At 42.2% G+C, this 19,783-nt stretch overlaps 1 protein-coding gene across 4 annotated transcripts in view; it reads left to right on the top strand.

The window, feature by feature from the left end:
* Positions 1-19,783, top strand: part of NALCN (sodium leak channel, non-selective) — a 930,735-nt gene that overhangs the window by 871,319 nt on the left and 39,633 nt on the right. For all 4 annotated transcript variants that reach the window (XM_077297076.1, XM_077297075.1, XM_077297074.1 and 1 more), the window contains 3 exons: positions 3,061-3,129; positions 7,323-7,471; positions 10,167-10,260. In XM_077297076.1, the coding sequence (XP_077153191.1) occupies positions 3,061-3,129; positions 7,323-7,471; positions 10,167-10,260 (312 nt within the window). The remainder of the gene's footprint in view (positions 1-3,060; positions 3,130-7,322; positions 7,472-10,166; positions 10,261-19,783) is intronic.

Below are 19,783 nucleotides of genomic sequence, written 5' to 3'. Positions count from 1 at the left end.
GATATTTATATCAGTCTTTTTGATCGTGTGTTATTCCACTTTTTGTTCGGCGGTATGGTAATAAAGCGTTGTTTTTTGCCTCGTTTTTTTTTTTTTTTCTTACGGTGTTTACTGAAGGGGTTAACTAGTGGGGCAGTTTTATAGGTTGGGTCGTTACGGACGCGGCGATACTAAATATGTGTACTTTTATTGTTTTGTTTTTTTTATTTAGATAAAGAAATGTATTTATGGGAATAATATATATTTTTTTATTATTATTTATTTAGGATTTTTTTTTTTTTTTTTTTTAACACATGTGGAAAAAATTTTTTTTTACTTTTTTACTTTGTCCCAGGGGGGGACATCACAGATCATTGATCTGGCAGTGTGCACAGCACTCTGCCAGATCGACGATCTGCTGTGCAGGGCTGCAGGCTTACCAAGTGTCTGCTCTGAGCAGACACTCGGTAAGCCACCTCCTTCCCTGCAGGACCCGGATGCCGCGGCCATCTTGGATCCGGGACCTGCAGCCAGGAAGGAGGTAGGAGACCCTCGCAGCAACGCGATCACATCGCGTTGCTCCGGGGGTCTCAGGGAAGCCCGCAGGGAGCCCCCTCCCTGCGCGATGCTTCCCTATACCGCCGGTACACTGCGATCATGTTTGATCGCGGTGTGCCGGGGGTTAATGTGCCGGGGGCGGTCCATGACCGCTCCTGGCACATAGTGCCGGATGTCAGCTGCGATATGCAGCTGACACCCGGCCGCGATCGGCCGCGCTCCCCCCGTGAGCGCCGCTGATCGGTGATGACGTACTATCCCGTCGGCGGTCATACGGGCCCACCCCACCTCGACGGGATAGTACGTCTGATGTCAGGAAGGGGTTAAAGACTCCATAATAACAGGGTCTGTACCACAGGACTGGCGTATAGCAAATGTGGTGCCAATATTCAAAAAGGGGACAAAAACTGAACTCGGAAATTATAGGCCAGGAAGCTTAACCTCTACTGCGGGTAAAATCCTGGAGGGTATTCTAAGAGATGCTATGCTGGAGTGTCTGGGGGGAGTGGCCTCATGGCCCAATGTCAGCATGGGTTTACTAGGTACCGTTCCTGTCAGATAAATCTGATCAGTTTCTATGAAGAGGTGAGTTCCGGACTGGACCAAGGGAACCCAGTGGATGTAGTGTATATGGACTTTTCAAAAGCTTTTGAAACGGTGTCACACAAAAGGTTGATACATAAAATCAGAATAATGGGGATAGGGGAAAATACGTGTAAGTGTGTTGAGAGCTGGCTCAGGGATAGGAAACAAAGGGTGGTTATTAATGGAGCGCACTCGGACTGGGTCGCGGTTAGCAGTGAGGTACCACAGGGGTCAATATTGGGCCCTCTTCTTTTTAACATATTTATTAATGACCTTGTAGGGGGCATACAGAGTAGAATTTCAATATTTGCAGACGACACTAAACTCTGCAGGGTAATCAATACAGAGGAGGACAATTTTATATTACAGGATGATTTATGTAAACTAGAAGCTTGGGCTGATAAATGGCAAATGAGCTTTAATGGGGATAAATGTAAGGTCATGCACTTGGGTAGATGTAATAAGATGTATAACTATGTGCGTAATTCTAAAACTCTGGGCAAAACCGTCAATGAAAAAGACCTAGGAGTATGGGTGGATGACAAACTCATATTTAGTGGCCAGTGTCAGGCAGCTGCTACAAAGGCAAATAAAATAATGGGATGCATTAAAAGAGGCATAGATGCTCATGAGGAGAACATCATTTTACCTCTATACAAGTCACTTGTGCGACCACACTTAGAATACTGTGTACAGTTCTGGTCTCCGGTGTATAAGAAAGACATAAGTGAACTAGAGCGGGTGCAGAGAAGAGCGACCAAGGTTATTAGAGGACTGGGGGGTCTGCAATACCAAGATAGGTTATTACACTTGGGGCTGTTTAGTTTGGAAAAACGAAGACTAAGGGGTGATCTTATCTTAATGTATAAATATATGAGGGGACAGTACAAAGACCATTCTGATGATCTTTTTAATCATAGACCTGAGACAGGGACAAGGGAGCATCCTCTACGTCTGGAGGAAAGATGGTTTAAGCATAATAACAGACGCGGATTCTTTACTGTAAGAGCAGTGAGACTATGGAACTCTCTGCCGTATGATGTTGTAATGAGTGATTCATTACTTAAATTTAAGAGGGGACTGGATGCCTTTCTAGAGAAGTATAATGTTACAGGGTACATACACTAGATTCCTTGATAGGGTGTTGATCCAGGGAACTAGTCTGATTGCCGTATGTGGAGTCGGAGAATTTTTTTCCCCAATGTGGAGCTTAGTCTTTGCCACATGTGTTTTTTTTGCCTTCCTCTGGATCAACATGTTAGGGCATGTTAGGTTAGGCTATGGGTTGAACTAGATGGACTTAAAGTCTTCCCTTAACCTTAATAACTATGTTACTATGTTACTATGATCAGTGGGAGTGCCGAGTGTCAGTCCCCCACTGGTCAAATATTGATGACCTATCCAAAAGATAGTTTCTCAATTAATCGTGACTAGAGAACACCTTTAAATAAATTATTTAGACCTGATGAGGCTGCTGTACTTAGTTATAGCAAGAAACAGTTCAGAAAAGATTATGTACCCATAATGACATAAGTTAGTAAAGTAAGTATATCAGCCTCATCAGATTTAAAAGATTTTTTTATAACGTAGGCAGTTTGTATCTTGGACTTTTGGTGACAGATCGACTTCAAATGCACCATTTAAAAATATATTCTTTGTTAATTCACTGTGTCCTAGCATCTTATGGTCCATATAGTCTTTTATTAGTTTACAGATACCTCTAGTACTTCAAAGGCCATGAATAGACAGAAATTACATTTCATTGAGTACATCCAGTTAATACTGATGAGCTGTAAGTAGTGATTACATTATCCTATAAGCTACATGTGTAAAGTCATTCATAACGAGAATGCAATCTTGCTTCCGATCGTAAAGTCATATATAAGTTGTGTTCTGCCTAAGAAAAATATTTTGTAAATGTGCACTGTTCTATTGCAGAATGAATACACTTATATGATGGGCGCCTGTATAATCGTCTTTAGATTTTTCTCCATATGTGGAAAGCATGTAAGTAACTTTGTTATATTTTACTATCTTACCCATTACATCTTATTAGTTATATTCTGCTTATTACAGATTTGGCCAGCACTGCACATATAGGAACATGACCATAATGAAACATAAAGGATTGTGAAAGCAGCAATGCTCTATACACCATTACTTGTCACAATAAAATCCCATATGTAGTGGTCCTTCAGACAACAGCTTCTGAAACCTAATGTGAACAGACACTAAGTACCATGCGAATATAAACATTTGAACAATAATCAGTAATAAGTCTATGTAACAAAGGAAAGCTAAAGCATAATCAGTGCAATAATATCACCTTAATCTAAATACGTTATCACATTTATTAATATTTCACATATATTAATACATATAAAGATCAAAACAACAGAACCTTTTAGGGAATTCAGAGGCAACAAATATACGCTTAAAGGGTTATTCTTAAATTGTCTCTTGAGTTGCACATAGCTTTCCAGGCTCTCTTGCTTCCTTGTTTCTGGCAAGACTGTCACTCAAGGAGAACAAGAAAGTTCAGCATAAATTCTGTTATAGGCCAGTGAGCGTTTTCTCTGTACACTGCTATCTCTGTATTTATACATAGAGATAGCAGGGCATTTGATCAATGAGAGCTGTGACTAGTTAGGGTATGTGCACACGATCCGGAAGTGGCAGCACTTTGGACACATCACATGTTCGCTTCATCCAAAGCGCTGCTGTCTATTGAACGTAAGTGAATCGTGCGGATTCACTACGTTCAATACATTCTCTGGGTGAAATTTCTCTTGTGAAGACCAGCGTCTCTGCAAGACAAATTGACATGCTGCTGTCTGGAGAGACGCGCCGCATGTCAGTGTCCGCGGGTGATCCACAGATGTCTGTGGACGCATAGTGAACATGAGATTTCTTGAAATCCCATCCACTATACTGTAACATTTGGCCTACTGCGGGTTGGATGCTGTACAAGTATGCAGCATTTACTGATTGTGTACACATACCCTTAACCTTCTCTGAAAACTGCTGACGGTAAGGGCTGGTGATTTTGCAAGATTTATAACAGCTAGTCAGGAGCAAAGAGGGAGTAGGACAGGAGGGGAACAGCTAAGGCTGAGTTCACCTAGCATTTACTACTATGGTCAGTGGCTCAGTCAGTGATTACGTCTGAACCACTACAAAACGGGTCAATTGATTATAATGATGCAGATGGAGTCACAGTGTCATGCAAGGTGTAAGACAGACTAAGTGCAACACAAAGGGATAAGGGGAATGGGAACCCAATGCTAGGGAAGCAAGGAGTAGAGACCCCAAGGCAGAACTAATGTAACCCTGTCTGCCTTTAGACCCTAAATAGGTGCCGCACCTATCACCAAGCAGGATATGTAAGCCCTGCCAGACCCTAGTGGTAAGCCCTGCATAGAGAAGGAGAGGATGAGCGCTAGTCAATCCCCCCTACACTACAGACAACTGGGATAGACAAACAAGGGGGAACACTTATCTTTGAGCAAAATCAGAGAAGAAAACACCAGATATCCTCCCAACACCAGAAAGGAAGTTAGCCGACTGCTGTAGCTCCAAGCCTTCACAAGTGAGGAATGGAAATAACACCTGCACTTCCCAACAGGAAGTAGGGAGTTGTAAACACCCAGGTCTAAGTGTGGTCATTAGCACCGGGGGAGGTGGCCACTAGTCTGCAAATAAAACAACCAAGACCTTCTGCAGACAGATGCAGTGCAATGGTCTGCAGCCTCTGACACATCCGTGTCACACAGTGTGCTCTGTCATGCATTATATTCAGCCGTATATGCCTAGTTGAGGCAGGCTGCAAGGCTTAGTCAACTACATCTTGCTACCCATCTCCAATAGGCATGTACGGCCAATTACAATGATTAAAATGTCCCTCCCCCTATCATTGTGCTTGATTTTCCCCCCACTACCCTACCCTACTTAATTTCCATAGCCATTAGGCAAATTCTTTTTACCCTCTTAATGTAGGAAAAAAGAGGGGAATCCTTTACAAGTTCTCACTATCCAATAGCAAAGGGATGGGATGATCAACTACTCTCCCCAGGTCCCATCTAAAAATAAACTATGATGGCGCTGCCTCCAGGTTTCAAGCTCTGTGCGCTTGTGTATTAGAAAGTATATCTATGGAATGGCCGTCACCACCCTCCTTGATTTGTCACCACCTATATCCATTCAGTATTATTTTAGAAACTAGACATGCACAGTGACGTATTAAGAACAACAATATGGCGGTCTACTTGTACTTACTGGGACCCTGGAATTAGCTGAGCCATTATATGGCTCCTGCATAGCACTTATATAAATTAAGAATACAAAATAATTTTCCCTGTGGTTGAGGGAATTTTTTGTACAATAATCAATATATATGAGAAAAAGAGTTGGTTGGCACAGAACACACTTGAATTTCCATAAACCACTGCTGCTATCAGGGAGTATCGGCATCCAGGGGTTAAATACTGATTTCGGAAGCTCGGGTGGTGCTAGACACAGGGTGGCAACACATCCAAAATGCAATAAATGAATAGAGAAAAAAGAGCAGCACTCACCCTTTTGCTTCTAACATGAAAAAAAAAGTTTAATCCATCACGATGAAACTTCACATACAGGTGCGGTATGGGTTAGGGCATAAGTGTGGAGAGGGAGCGGTGAAGACAAAGACAGACGACGGGCCGTTTCGCACTTGCGTGCTTCTACAGGTCCATGTGTGGAGGTGAAATAATGTTAGACTAAAGCACCTTAAAATGTGACACATTTATCAACAGTACAAGCCACTGTGATAAATTACCCAAATAGCTTGCTGGATTCAACAGACACTGATATGCAGAGATGTAGTGCAGTACGTATAGCAAAGTAGGAGAACGGTACAGCATCCGTTAACCTCTTCCCAACATATGATCTACTATTATGTCATATTCCGACTTCTTTTCTTTAATGCAGGTACAAAAACAGAGCTTGAATTATTGCCAGAAAATAATGACTGTGATACAAAGCCAGGCTCCACCTCTAAAATCACGGGTGTAGTCAAGATCTGCCCGCTGCTGTTAACCATCTAAATGCTGCTGTCCATCTTTGACATCATCATTTAAAGCACGCTCCCATCCGCCCCCCTCCTCTAAAGTCCTGAGAAGTTCCCATAACACACAGAAGTCTGCTGAATACCTCCATGCATGTTGTGACAATGATCCTATGAAAACCAGCTTGTAGCTACCGTTCATACACCATCGTTTTTACTTTACTACAGTATTGCAGTATATAAAATGAGCAATCAGATGATCGCAGGTTCTGGTCCTCTAAGGAGATTAAAAAAAGTAAAAAAATGCATTTTTTTAAAAATAAAAAAGTGAAATATTTAAAAGTTTGAGTTACCCTCGTTGAATAAAAAAATACATAGAATGGGTGTGTCCATACAAGTTAGATCTTTGAAAAAAATAAATCTAAATGCCAGAATTGCTGTTGATTGTCACTCCATGTTAAAGTGCAATAAGAAGCAATAAAAACGTATCTACCTCAGAATGGTATCAGCGTACCATGTAAAAAACAAGCCTTTATACAGCTCCAAAAATTAAAAACATTATGGTTCGTGGAAAATGGTAACACAAACAACATATTTTTTTCAGAATTTCCTAATTGTTTTAACTATACAAGTTTGGCATCACTGTAATCGTACTGACTGAGAGAATGTTTTTCACAAGTAATTTTTACCAAACAATGAATACTATTAAAAAAAAAATTAAAAATACAATTGTGGAATTGCAATTTTTTGCCCAATTCCACATAGTTGGAATCCTTTTGTGTTTTCCACTACATCAAATGTTAAAATGAGTGGTGCCATTCATTCCACACAAAAAACAAGTGCACAAATGTCTATATCACATGAAAAATTAAAACATTATGGATTTGGAGAAAAAAGGAGAAAATGAAGGCACAGAAATGGAAAATTGCCTTACCAAGAAGGGGTTAAAATCTTGACTTCACTTAAATCTCATATAATCCACAAAATAGCGCACAAAGCGTAAAAATTCTGACGTGTTTCAGATGCAGCGTGCATAGGTCACAACAAATGAGGACTAAATGCAGATTTCCTTGGTGGCACCAGTTCTAATTCGGATCTGACTAAAGCTAAGACAGTGTTAATAAACCTGCCCCATTGGTCTTATACCCTTGTCTTCTAGGTCACACTGAAGATGCTGTTGCTGACTGTTGTTGTCAGCATGTACAAGAGTTTCTTTATTATCGTGGGAATGTTCTTGTTGCTTCTTTGCTATGCTTTTGCTGGAGTTGTTCTTTTCGGAACCGTGAAATATGGTGAAAACATCAATCGGTATGTAAGCAGTACTCTCACAATGTGTCTTGTATGCTATACTAATACTAGAAAACATCCCTGCGCTGAAATCTGATGTGTCACACTGCACTGAAAGTTTAAATAATCTGTGTCAGTCGAACTTAAAGGGAATATGTCAGCAGGTTTTTGTTATGTAATCTGAAGACAGCATGGGGTAGGGGTTAAAACATAGATTTCAGAAATTCCTCTTATCAAGCTCCATGGTTTTGTTAGCTTGCAATGATTGTTTTACCAATAGGAACTTATGATTGCTGCACGCCCCATCAGTGCACGCCCCATCCTGTGATAGGCACCTGATTGTCTATTGACATTGTACATACAGAGCCTGGTGTGGGCGGGGTTAGCTTCCTCAGCTTTGCTGCATTGCTAGATCTAAAAGCTCTGATTGATGGCTGCACCCAGTAAATTAAGTCCGACATCATTGGATTCAGCTACGCTTTCCCTACATCAGGCTGCTTTCAGATGAGGTAGCAAAAACCTGCTGATAGATTTCCTTTAAGAAGTGAGGGTACAACCACATGGGCCATAAGTTCATTGGAAAAACTCTGACAAATCCATGGTAAAATCAGCAAGTGTTACATATGGATTTGTCATGGACATTACTGTGTTATTTGCCTCAGATTAAACTTTATACATTGCAAAGTATAAAATCCATTGTGAATGATTTTCAAAAAAAATATATTTTCCTATGTGTTAGTAGTGTAATGCACTGGCAATTTTCCACCTGAAAAAATCCGGATTGCAAAGTCAATGGTAATTTAAACAGGAACTGTCACCAGGTCAACAGTTTTTGCTTTTATTCTATTCCTTCTGATCCACTGAGTATTCTGTTTTGTTTTGTTTTAAACCCATGATACAGTTCCAGAGATATGGGCCTTTTTATTTAGTGCTAATTTTTAGGCTATGTGCCCACGTTGCGTTTTTTATGCGTTTCTGCCGAGTTTTTGCTGCAGTGGAAATACTTAAAACCTGCATTCCCATGCAATCCTATGGGATTCAACATGCTGCAGATTTTCCCACTGCGGAATGGCATATCGGTAATATCCGCAGCATGTTCATTATTTCTGCAGAGTCACGGCGATAGGATTGCATTGAAACGCTCACTTTACGCATGTAGCTATGCCCACCATGCGTAAAGTGAGCGCTTCATGTGCAGATGGTACCCAGGGTCTGGAGGCCCTGGAGTCCTCCCACCTCTCAGCGGTGCACGCGGCAGCTTCCGTTCCCAGTGATGCATTGCGCGAAGGACCTGGGATAACGTCGCGGTCACGCGACCGTGACGTCACAAAGGTCCTTCACGCAAAGCATCCCTGGGAGCGGAACGTACCGGGAGTACCACTAAGGAGATCGGGGGCCATTGGAAGGTGAGAATAACCATATTTTTTAATTTTTTTTAATTATTTTTAACATTCTATTTTTTACTATTGATGCTGCATAGGAAGCATCAATAGTAAAAAGTTGGTCACACTTGTCAAGCACTATGCTTGACAGGCGTGACCAACCTGTCAATCATTTTTCCAAGCGATGCTACAAAAAAGAACGCTTGCAAAACGCTTGTGTTTTGCGAGAAAACGCATTTGAATTCCGCATGCATTTTACCCGTGGCAGGGAGTTGCGGAAATGCTGTGGAGATTTCTGCAGCATTTCTGCAACATGGGCACATAGCCTTATGGTCTTTATCAACGAGAAGTGGCTCACATGATTCTTTGATTGCGTGTCTTCTTGCTGCTCTGCATTATTACCATGTGAGACATGCCCTTTTCATAATGAACATAAAAAGTAACTTTGAATAAAAAGGCCCATATCCCTGGAACCATGTCATGGGTTTAAGAATAAAACAGCAAGAGATGTGATGGGAGCAAAATCTCGTCACTTTTTAACTGGTAAGGGTATGTGTACACGGTGTCTTTAAGAAACCAGCATAGCGGCTGGGGTTTTCCTAGATGACAGAAGGTTGCCAGGCTTCCCTGGTGGTTTGGTTGTCATAGCTAGTGAGTGGCTTCGTGGTGAATGCCGCCTGAAGAAAAAACATGCCACTTCTTTTAACCGCTTCACAATTTCCAAACCCTGGAGCAGTTAAAATTGTTAGCAAAAGATTGAATATGTGCACGGCAATGTTGTTTTGCAGCGGTTTTTCAGGCGAGTACCTGGTGGAATCCTCCTGAAAAAGACATTTGCACCTTGTATGCATATACCTTTTCAGGTTCTCTTTAAAGGGATTGCGCAACAAAAACATTTTGTGAAATGTCATAAAAGTATGATCCTTAGGGGTCCGGCTGCTTGGATCCCACTCATCCAAAGATTGGGAGACCCTGCTTAATGTTCTCATCAAATCATGATTCAACAACCATCTTTACTCTGACACTGAGAACAGGTATTGGCAGCTTTGGTAGGGATCACAGTGAAAAAGGATACAGTTTGGACATGTAAGGCTGGGTTCACACCAGTGTTATGACTTCCGTTATTCTAAATTAGGAGCATAAAAAAATTATTTCATGAACGGGATGCACAAAATGAACTGATGGATTGATTATGGAGTAAGATTACTATCATGGTTGTGATATCTGAAATGGAGCGTCCAACACAGATACTGTATGAACCTGAGGACAACTTGAAAAACTGAGTTCTACAGAAGTGAAACTGATACAGTGTTAATTTATTTGGTCTGTTACAGGCATGCAAACTTCTCCACAGCAGGAAAAGCTATAACTGTCCTCTTCAGGATAGTAACTGGGGAGGACTGGAATAAAATCATGCATGACTGTATGGTGAGTAGCCCGTCATGAATGAGAATATAATTTGGGGCAGCATAAGTTGTTTGTATTTTTTTAGTGTTTTTCTGAAAGTCAACTAAAATAGATCATGTTGCACTTCAGTAATATGGATTCATATTTTATTCTTTTTCTTTTTTTTTTTTTTTTGCACTATAATATTACTATTAAAGGGAACCTGTCAGCAGGATTGTGCACAGTAACCTAGAGTGTCAGGTCGGCGCCCTTATACTGATTAAAATGATACCTGTGTTGATGAAGTCTGTCTTGTGGTTATTGTTTAATCTTTATTTTCAGTTTTGAGTTAATGATATGCTCGTTCTCCGGGGCGGCCTGTGGGGGGGTCTTCATGTGGTGCTATTGTGAGGGAGCGCCTTATACACACAATGTCCCCTTTTTAGCGTACCTTCAGCTACATCATCTGCACCGTCAGGGTCCCATATGAGCAGCCGAAGTTCTTCCACTGGAGTTGTTGCACAAATAGAGACAGAGTTCACGTTCAACTTTAAACAGATAACTTTACTGGTTTCTTCTCTCAGCACATCCATGTCTTTTGCAGCATCAACATAAGATTCCACACAGTTTATATTCTTCGCTTTCCCTGTGCTTTTTCCTATGTCCTTCACTTCATATCCGGAATGTCCTGTCCCGCACTGTACCGCAGCGTCCTCCCTGTCCGGCTTGACTACTCTTAGGAGTTCCCCTGTCCGTTTCGCTACAGACATGAGGGTGTCTGCCCAAGTAGCAAGCTGCCATATTTTTGTGAGCGACCTGCGTTACTGTCCTGCTGTGACCCTTGCTGTAGCTCTTGCTCTCCTACCGCTGTCACTGCTTCTTTCTCTGCCGCTGTCACTGCTGCATTTTGGCCTACTAGCCCTGGACGGCTTGCTTCAACATTGCAGGGCCCACTGTGTTGCCCCGAGCTCTAGGGCTCTCTGGCCCTCCTGAGCTGTCTCAGCTCCCTGGCTCCATTCACTAAAAGCAGGAAGCTCTCTATGTTATACCACAGTTGTCCCCTCCTATGTTAAAGGGAACCTGTCACCCCCAAAATCGAAGGTGAGCTAAGCCCACCGGCATCAGGGGCTTATCTACAGCATTCTGTAATGCTGTAGATAAGCCCCCGATGTATCGTGAAAGACGAGAAAAGAGGTTAGATTATACTCACCCAGGGGCAGTCCCGGTTCTGTTCTGTTCCGATGGGCGTCACGGTCCTGGGCCTCCCATCTTCTTACGATGACGTCCTCTTCCCACAATAGAAGTCAATTGGTGCGATAAAAAATCACTCTGCACTCGCACACGGCTCGCACCATGCGAGTGCTGTGCGATTTTTACCTCAGGTCAGGCCGGCAGGGAAGGCAGACTCAGTGACGTCAGCGCTTGTCTCTGAAGCCTGGCATCATCTCTGTCATTCCACAGTAGTTTACAGCCAGGACAGTCGCATTAGCACCGCTCCCGGTTGTAAACTATATATACCCCAGATATGGATTACGGCGTGGGACTGATTGTATGCCGGACAGGTATGGGTATATTAGTTTGTTATTTTTTTAATTAATAAAAGGAGATTGAGGTTGTCGCATGGATTAGCTGTAACAATAAAATGGTCAAACTGTGTTCAGTGTTTTATTTAATTAAAATACTTTATTCTGGCTGTGTCTTTATTTAACCCTTTGACTACTATAGGATTAGCAATGGATAGGTGTTGACATCTCTCCATTACTAAGCCAGCTTAATGTCACCTTACAATATAAAGGTGACATTAACCCCCTATTACCCCACTTGCCACCGCTACAGGGCAGTGGAAAGAGAGAGGCTAAGTGTCGGAGTTAGTGCATCTTACAGATGCGCCATTTCTGGGGCGGCTGAGTGCTGGTGTTTGTAGCCGGGGGGGCAATAACCATGGTTTCATCCTAGGCTATGAATCTCAGCCCGCAGCTATCTGCATAGCCTTTTCTGGCTATTAAATAAAGGGGGACCCCACGTCATTTTTTTGGGGGGTCACCCTATTTTAATAGCCAGTAAAAGCTAAATATACAGCTGCGGGCTGAGATTCATAGCCTGGGAAGATCCATGGGTATTAACCCCTTCCTAAGCTATAAACATCGGTCCCCCAGTCACTGGCTTCCCTCTCTGGCGCAGAAAATTGCGCGGGAGCTCACGCTATTTTTTTCCCTGAAAAGATTTTTTTTTTTAAATACATACATGTCCCCTAATTTGCACACGCACTATACTGATTATATTGGTCACTGAGATCTACGGTATATATCTAACTATTCTGCATGGATTTACTGTATGTAATCCATGTCTTCTATCCTGTACGCTTCTGCATTGATTTAACAGAAGCTGACAAATGAATTACCGGCTATTCTTCTATTTATATGTCTATGCAATATAAAGATATATATATCTATATATAGATATACATATACTGTATATATGTGTGTGTGTGTGAGTCACTGACATATATATATACACTCACCGGCCACTTTATTAGGTACACCATGCTAGTAACGGGTTGGACCCCCTTTTGCCTTCAGAACTGCCTCAATTCTTCGTGGCATAGATTCAACAAGGTGCTGGAAGCATTCCTCAGAGATTTTGGTCCATATTGACATGATGGCATCACACAGTTGCCGCAGATTTGTCGGCTGCACATCCCAAAGATGCTCCATACAAGGCAGGATGGATCCATGCTTTCATGTTGTTTACGCCAAATTCTGACCCTACCATCCGAATGTCGCAGCAGAAATCGAGACTCATCAGACCAAGCAACGTTTTTCCAATCTTCTACTGTCCAATTTCGATGAGCTTGTACAAATTGTAGCCTCAGTTTCCTGTTCTTAGCTGAAAGGAGTGGTACCCGGTGTGGTCTTCTGCTGCTGTAGCCCATCTGCCTCAAAGTTCGACGCACTGTGCGTTCAGAGATATATACACTCACCGGCCACTTTATTAGGTACACCTGTCCAACTTCTTGTTAACACTTAATTTCTAATCAGCCAATCACATGGCGGCAACTCAGTGCATTTAGGCATGTAGACATGGTCAAGACAATCTCCTGCAGTTCAAACCGAGCATCAGTATGGGGAAGAAAGGTGATTTGAGTGCCTTTGAACGTGGCATGGTTGTTGGTGCCAGAAGGGCTGGTCTGAGTATTTCAGAAACTGCTGATCTACTGGGATTTTCACGCACAACCATCTCTAGGGTTTACAGAGAATGGTCCGAAAAAGAAAAAAAATCCAGTGAGCGGCAGTTCTGTGGGCGGAAATGCCTTGTTGATGCCAGAGGTCAGAGGAGAATGGGCAGACTGGTTCGAGCTGATAGAAAGGCAACAGTGACTCAAATCGCCACCCGTTACAACCAAGGTAGGCCTAAGAGCATCTCTGAACGCACAGTGCGTCGAACTTTGAGGCACGTTGCTTGGTCTGATGAGTCTCGATTTCTGCTGCGACATTCGGATGGTAGGGTCAGAATTTGGCGTAAACAACATGAAAGCATGGATCCATCCTGCCTTGTATGGAGCATCTTTGGGATGTGCAGCCGACAAATCTGCGGCAACTGTGTGATGCCATCATGTCAATATGGACCAAAATCTCTGAGGAATGCTTCCAGCACCTTGTTGAATCTATGCCACGAAGAATTGAGGCAGTTCTGAAGGCAAAAGGGGGTCCAACCCGTTACTAGCATGGTGTACCTAATAAAGTGGCCGGTGAGTGTATATACAGTGGGGCAAAAAAGTATTTAGTCAGTCAGCAATAGTGCAAGTTCCACCACTTAAAAAGATGAGAGGCGTCTGTAATTTACATCATAGGTAGACCTCAACTATGGGAGACAAACTGAGAAAACAAAATCCTGAAAATCACATTGTCTGTTTTTTTATCATTTTATTTGCATATTATGGTGGAAAATAAGTATTTGGTCAGAAACAAAATTTAATCTCAATACTTTGTAATATATCCTTTGTTGGCAATGACAGAGGTCAAACGTTTTCTGTAAGTCTTCACAAGGTTGCCACACACTGTTGTTGGTATGTTGTCCCATTACTCCATGCAGATCTCCTCTAGAGCAGTGATGTTTTTGGCTTTTCGCTTGGTAACACGGACTTTCAACTCCCTCCAAAGGTTTTCTATAGGGTTGAGATCTGGAGACTGGCTAGGCCACTCCAGGACCTTGAAATGCTTCTTACGAAGCCACTCCTTCGTTGCCCTGGCGGTGTGCTTTGGATCATTGTCATGTTGAAAGACCCAGCCACGTTTCATCTTCAATGCCCTTGCTGATGGAAGGAGGTTTGCACTCAAAATCTCACGATACATGGCCCCAATCATTCTTTCATGTAACCGGATCAGTCGTCCTGGCCCCTTTGCAGAGAAACAGCCCCAAAGCATGATGTTTCCACCACCATGCTTTACAGTAGGTATGGTGTTTGATGGATGCAACTCAGTATTCTTTTTCCTCCAAATATGACAAGTTGTGTTTCTACCAAACAGTTCCAGTTTGGTTTCATCAGACCATAGGACATTCTCCCAAAACTCCTCTGGATCATCCAAATGCTCTCTAGCAAACTTCAGACGGGCCCGGACATGTACTGGCTTAAGCAGTGGGACACGTCTGGCACTGCAGGATCTGAGTCCATGGTGGCGTAGTGTGTTACTTATGGTAGGCCTTGTTACATTGGTCCCAGCTCTCTGCAGTTCATTCACTAGGTCCCCCTGCGTGGTTCTGGGATTTTTGCTCACCGTTCTTGTGATCATTCTGACCCCACGGGGTGGGATTTTGCGTGGAGCCCCAGATCGAGGGAGATTATCAGTGGTCTTGAATGTCTTCCATTTTCTAATTATTGCTCCCACTGTTGATTTCTTCACTCCAAGCTGGTTGGCTATTGCAGATTCAGTCTTCCCAGCCTGGTGCAGGGCTACAATTTTGTTTCTGGTGTCCTTTGACAGCTCTTTGGTCTTCACCATAGTGGAGTTTGGAGTCAGACTGTTTGAGGGTGTGCACAGGTGTCTTTTTATACTGATAACAAGTTTAAACAGGTGCCATTACTACAGGTAATGAGTGGAGGAAAGAGGAGACTCTTAAAGAAGAAGTTACAGGTCTGTGAGAGCCAGAAATCTTGATTGTTTGTTTCTGACCAAATACTTATTTTCCACCATAATATGCAAATAAAATGATAAAAAAACAGACAATGTGATTTTCAGGATTTTGTTTTCTCAGTTTGTCTCCCATAGTTGAGGTCTACCTATGATGTAAATTACAGACGCCTCTCATCTTTTTAAGTGGTGGAACTTGCACTATTGCTGACTGACTAAATACTTTTTTGCCCCACTGTACATTATATACAACTATTCTATGTGTATATATCTATTCTATTCTAACCTATTCTATCCTATACTGTAGGCAGCAGATGATTTGCCAGCTTTTAATCTATCTATTATATATATATATATACAGTATATATATATATATATATATATATATATATATATATATATATATATATATATATATATACACACACACATTATCGTTCAAAAGTTTAGGGTCACACAGACAATTTTGTGTTTTCAATGAAAACTCATACTTTTATTAATCAAATGAGTTGCCAAATGAATCTAAAATCTAGTCCAGGCATTGACAAGGTTAAAAAAAAAAAGATTTGAAACAATAGTTTTCTCCTTGAAACTTTGCTTTCGTCAAAGAATGTTCCCTCTGCAGCAATTACAGCATTGCAAACCTTTGGCATTCTAGCAGTTAATTTGCTGAGGTAACCTGGAGAAATTTCACCGCATGCTTCCAGAAGCCCCTCCCACCAGTTGGTTTGGCTTGATGGGCACTTTTTGCATACCATATGTTCAAGCTGCTCCCACAACAGCTTAATGGGGTTGAGATCTGGTGACTGCGCTGGCCACTGCATTACAGATAGAATACCAGCTGCCTGCTTCTTCCCTAAATAGTTCTTGCATAATTTAGAGGTGTGCTTTGGGTCATTGTCCTGTTGTAGAATGAAATTGGCTCCAATCAAGCGCTATCCACAGGGTATGGCATGGCATTGCAAAATGGAGTGATAGCCTTCCTTATTCAAAATCCTTTTTACCTTGTGCAAATCTCCCACTTTACGAGCACCAAAGCAACCCCAGACCGTCACATTACCTCCACCATGCTTGACAGATGGCGTCAGGCACTCTTCCAGTATCTTTTCAGTTGTTCTGCATCTCCCAAATGTTTTTCTGTGTGATCTAAACACCTCAAACTTGGATTCATCTGTCCATAACATTTTTTTCAATCTGGCTCTGTCCAATGTCTGTGTTCTTTTGCCAATATTATTCTTTTCCTTTTATTAGCCAGTCTCAGATATGGCTTTTTCTTTGCCACTCTGCCCTGAAGGCCAGCATCCTGGAGTCGCCTCTTTACTGTAGACATTGACACTGTCGTTTTGCGTGTACTATTTGATGAAGCTGCCAGTTGAAGACCTGTGAGGCGTTGATTTCTCAAGCTACAGACTCTAATGTACTTGTCTTGTTGCTCAGTTGTGCAGTGGGGCTTCCCACTTCTCTTTCTACTCTGGTTAGAGCCCGTTTGTGCTCTCCTCTGAAGGGAGTAGTACACACCATTGTAGGAAATCTTCAGTTTCTTGGCAATTTATTGCATGGAATAGCCTTCATCAGGGGTGAACCTAGCCTCTCTGCCGCCTGAGGCGAACTGCAAAACGGCGCCCCCCATAGTAAATTTTTTAAATCGGTAGAAACTAATCTGGTTCATACAGATTTCTTTCTATCCTGTAAACATTTGTGCAATAGTGGTCATTTGAATTTAGAGAAATAGAAAAAATTATGTCCGAACACAAGTACCGTATTTTCCGGCGTATAAGACTACTTTTTAACCCCTGAAAATCATCTCAAAAGTCGGGGCTCGTCTTATACGCCGGGTACAGCGTGTGCAGGGAGCGGTCCTGTATGGTTCCCAGGATCTGGAGGAGAGGAGATTCTCCTTCAGGCCCTGGGATCCATATTCGTGTAAAAAAAAGAATAAAAATAAAAAATATGGGATATACTCACCCTCCGACGGCCCACAGCTCTCAGCGGTGCAAGTGGCGGCCTCCGTTCCCAAGGATGCAATAAGCGAAGGACCTTCGATGACGTCGCGTGACCCGATATACAGCGAGTATATCCCAAACTCCATATTTTATATGGAAAAGTTGGGGGTCGTCTTATACGCCCAGTCGTCTTATACACCAGAAAATACGGTACATCAGCGCCATCACCGTACATACAAGAACCACACAGAAGAATCCAGAACAAGGATCATTAATGGCAATAGCGGGCCTGGCACAAGCATACAGACAGACAATGATGGCTGCAGAGCGGTCCTGTAGCAGGGCCGGACTGGGACAAAAAAGCAGCCCTGCCACACAAACCCCTCCAGCCCACATAACACGTTATAACACGTCCCACCCCAGATCAGTGAATTTTTGCTATACTTTGTCATGCTCCTCACCACTCTCTTATAGGAGATATTTTAAGAGCCACATGTGAATGGTGCTGCAGTGTGTATGATCGCCCACAGCTTCGTTTACATGGTGCTCTTCAAAGCTATTTTTCTCAGGATCATGGGGTCCCCGCAATAAGGTCCACAACAAACAGAAAGTCATCCCCTATCCAGAAGATAGGGGAGAACTTCCAAATTTGAGATAGCTTAAACAGGTTTTTCATGACTTGCGGTATTTTTATTACATTTATAGGAATGTAGAAAATAAACCAATAATGACAATCCAGTACTCCAATGCTCGTGCAAAAAAGTGTATAAATCAGGCATGATTTTTTTATCAGATAGCACACTGACCGATGTTATACAATGGGGCCACGCAGAGAAACATTTTTTTTCTCAAACTGATCCGGCGTGAGAAATTCAGATCATGCTGCGATTTGGCTCTGCAATTGAATGACTCACTCATTCTAGTCTATGGGTGGGAGAAAAAAATGGATACCTCAGTATAACATCCAGTATTTACCATTACATTACAATTCTATAACATAGGGGACTGTAAATGATCCTGTAAAAGATTAATAACTGCTCAGAAAAAAAACTGACTGCAAACAAAAAACAAGTGAGAAAAAAAATCATCCCATTCTCCTGGATAAAAACAGATACTTATATATGATGTACAGGGAAATATAGGTATAGTACAATGCCAAAGATTTTACTTCTTACATTACATGAGCGATATCTATTATGAATTCTACAATAGCTCAGAAACTGGCGAATCCTCGCAGCGCACAGTGCGAGTCCTGGGAGGATTAGAAAGTCTGTAGTCACAGAGTGACACACAGAGTGAGTGTAGCCAGTATAGTCCTCCATACAGGATTATGGGCACCGCATAGACCTCCATACAGAATTATGGGCACCGCATAGTCCTCTATACAGTATAATGGGCCCACATAATGCTCCATACAGTATTATGGGCCCCATATATTACTCCATACAGTATCATGGGCCCCAAATATTACTTCATACAGTATAATGGGCCCTATATACTCCATACATAAAAAAACTAAATACTCACTTCTCCCTGTAGCCTGTTGCTCTGGTCTCCTCAGCGTATTCTGACCTTTTGCACTGCCTGACACAAAGGATATGCTGTAGTGATGTACAGTAATTGTGCCCTCTGCGCTAAGACGTCACAGAGCTCAGACAGAGATGGGGAATGATGGGAGAGGGAGCATCAGCGGGTGGCTGCCTCACTCATCATTTTTTTCAACTGTGTTGGCGCTGGTACTGGTGCCCCACGACTTACGAGCCCCATAGCATGCCATGTCCACAACGATTTGTGGACTCTGGCGCTTGCCAACTTGCGCCGAGTGGTGATGTCAGTCCTGATGTGTTATAACTGAGCACCACCAAAAATTAAGAAGTGGGTGAAATGCTTTTAGGACACACACCCTTAAATCAAAGGGATTTGTAAAAAGAAAATAATCAGTACACGGATTAAATAAGAAAAAAGTGGAGGAATACTTATTAGCCCATTTGGTAACATCTCAATTTCACAGCAGAGAAATGTTCAGTTATGGATCTGAAACGTTGCCACATGGGCAAATAGTCCTTCACTTTCCACAATTAATCGGCTTCATATATATACAGTGGGGCAAAAAAGTATTTAGTCAGTCAGCAATAGTGCAAGTTCCACCATTTAAAAAGATGAGAGGCGTCTGTAATTTACATCATAGGTAGACCTCAACTATGGGAGACAAACTGAGAAAAAAAAATCCAGAAAATCACATTGTCTGTTTTTTTATCATTTTATTTGCATATTATGGTGGAAAATAAGTATTTGGTCAGAAACAAACAATCAAGATTTCTGGCTCTCACAGACCTGTAACTTCTTCTTTAAGAGTCTCCTCTTTCCTCCACTCATTACCTGTAGTAATGGCACCTGTTTAAACTTGTTATCAGTATAAAAAGACACCTGTGCACACCCTCAAACAGTCTGACTCCAAACTCCACTATGGTGAAGACCAAAGAGCTGTCAAAG

This window comes from Ranitomeya variabilis, chromosome 3 (genome assembly GCF_051348905.1).
Source record: "Ranitomeya variabilis isolate aRanVar5 chromosome 3, aRanVar5.hap1, whole genome shotgun sequence".
In the NCBI taxonomy this organism is placed as follows: Eukaryota; Metazoa; Chordata; class Amphibia; order Anura; family Dendrobatidae; genus Ranitomeya; species Ranitomeya variabilis.
The sequence above is the reverse complement of the archived record's forward strand: the minus strand, read 5'-3'. Positions and strand labels throughout refer to the sequence as shown.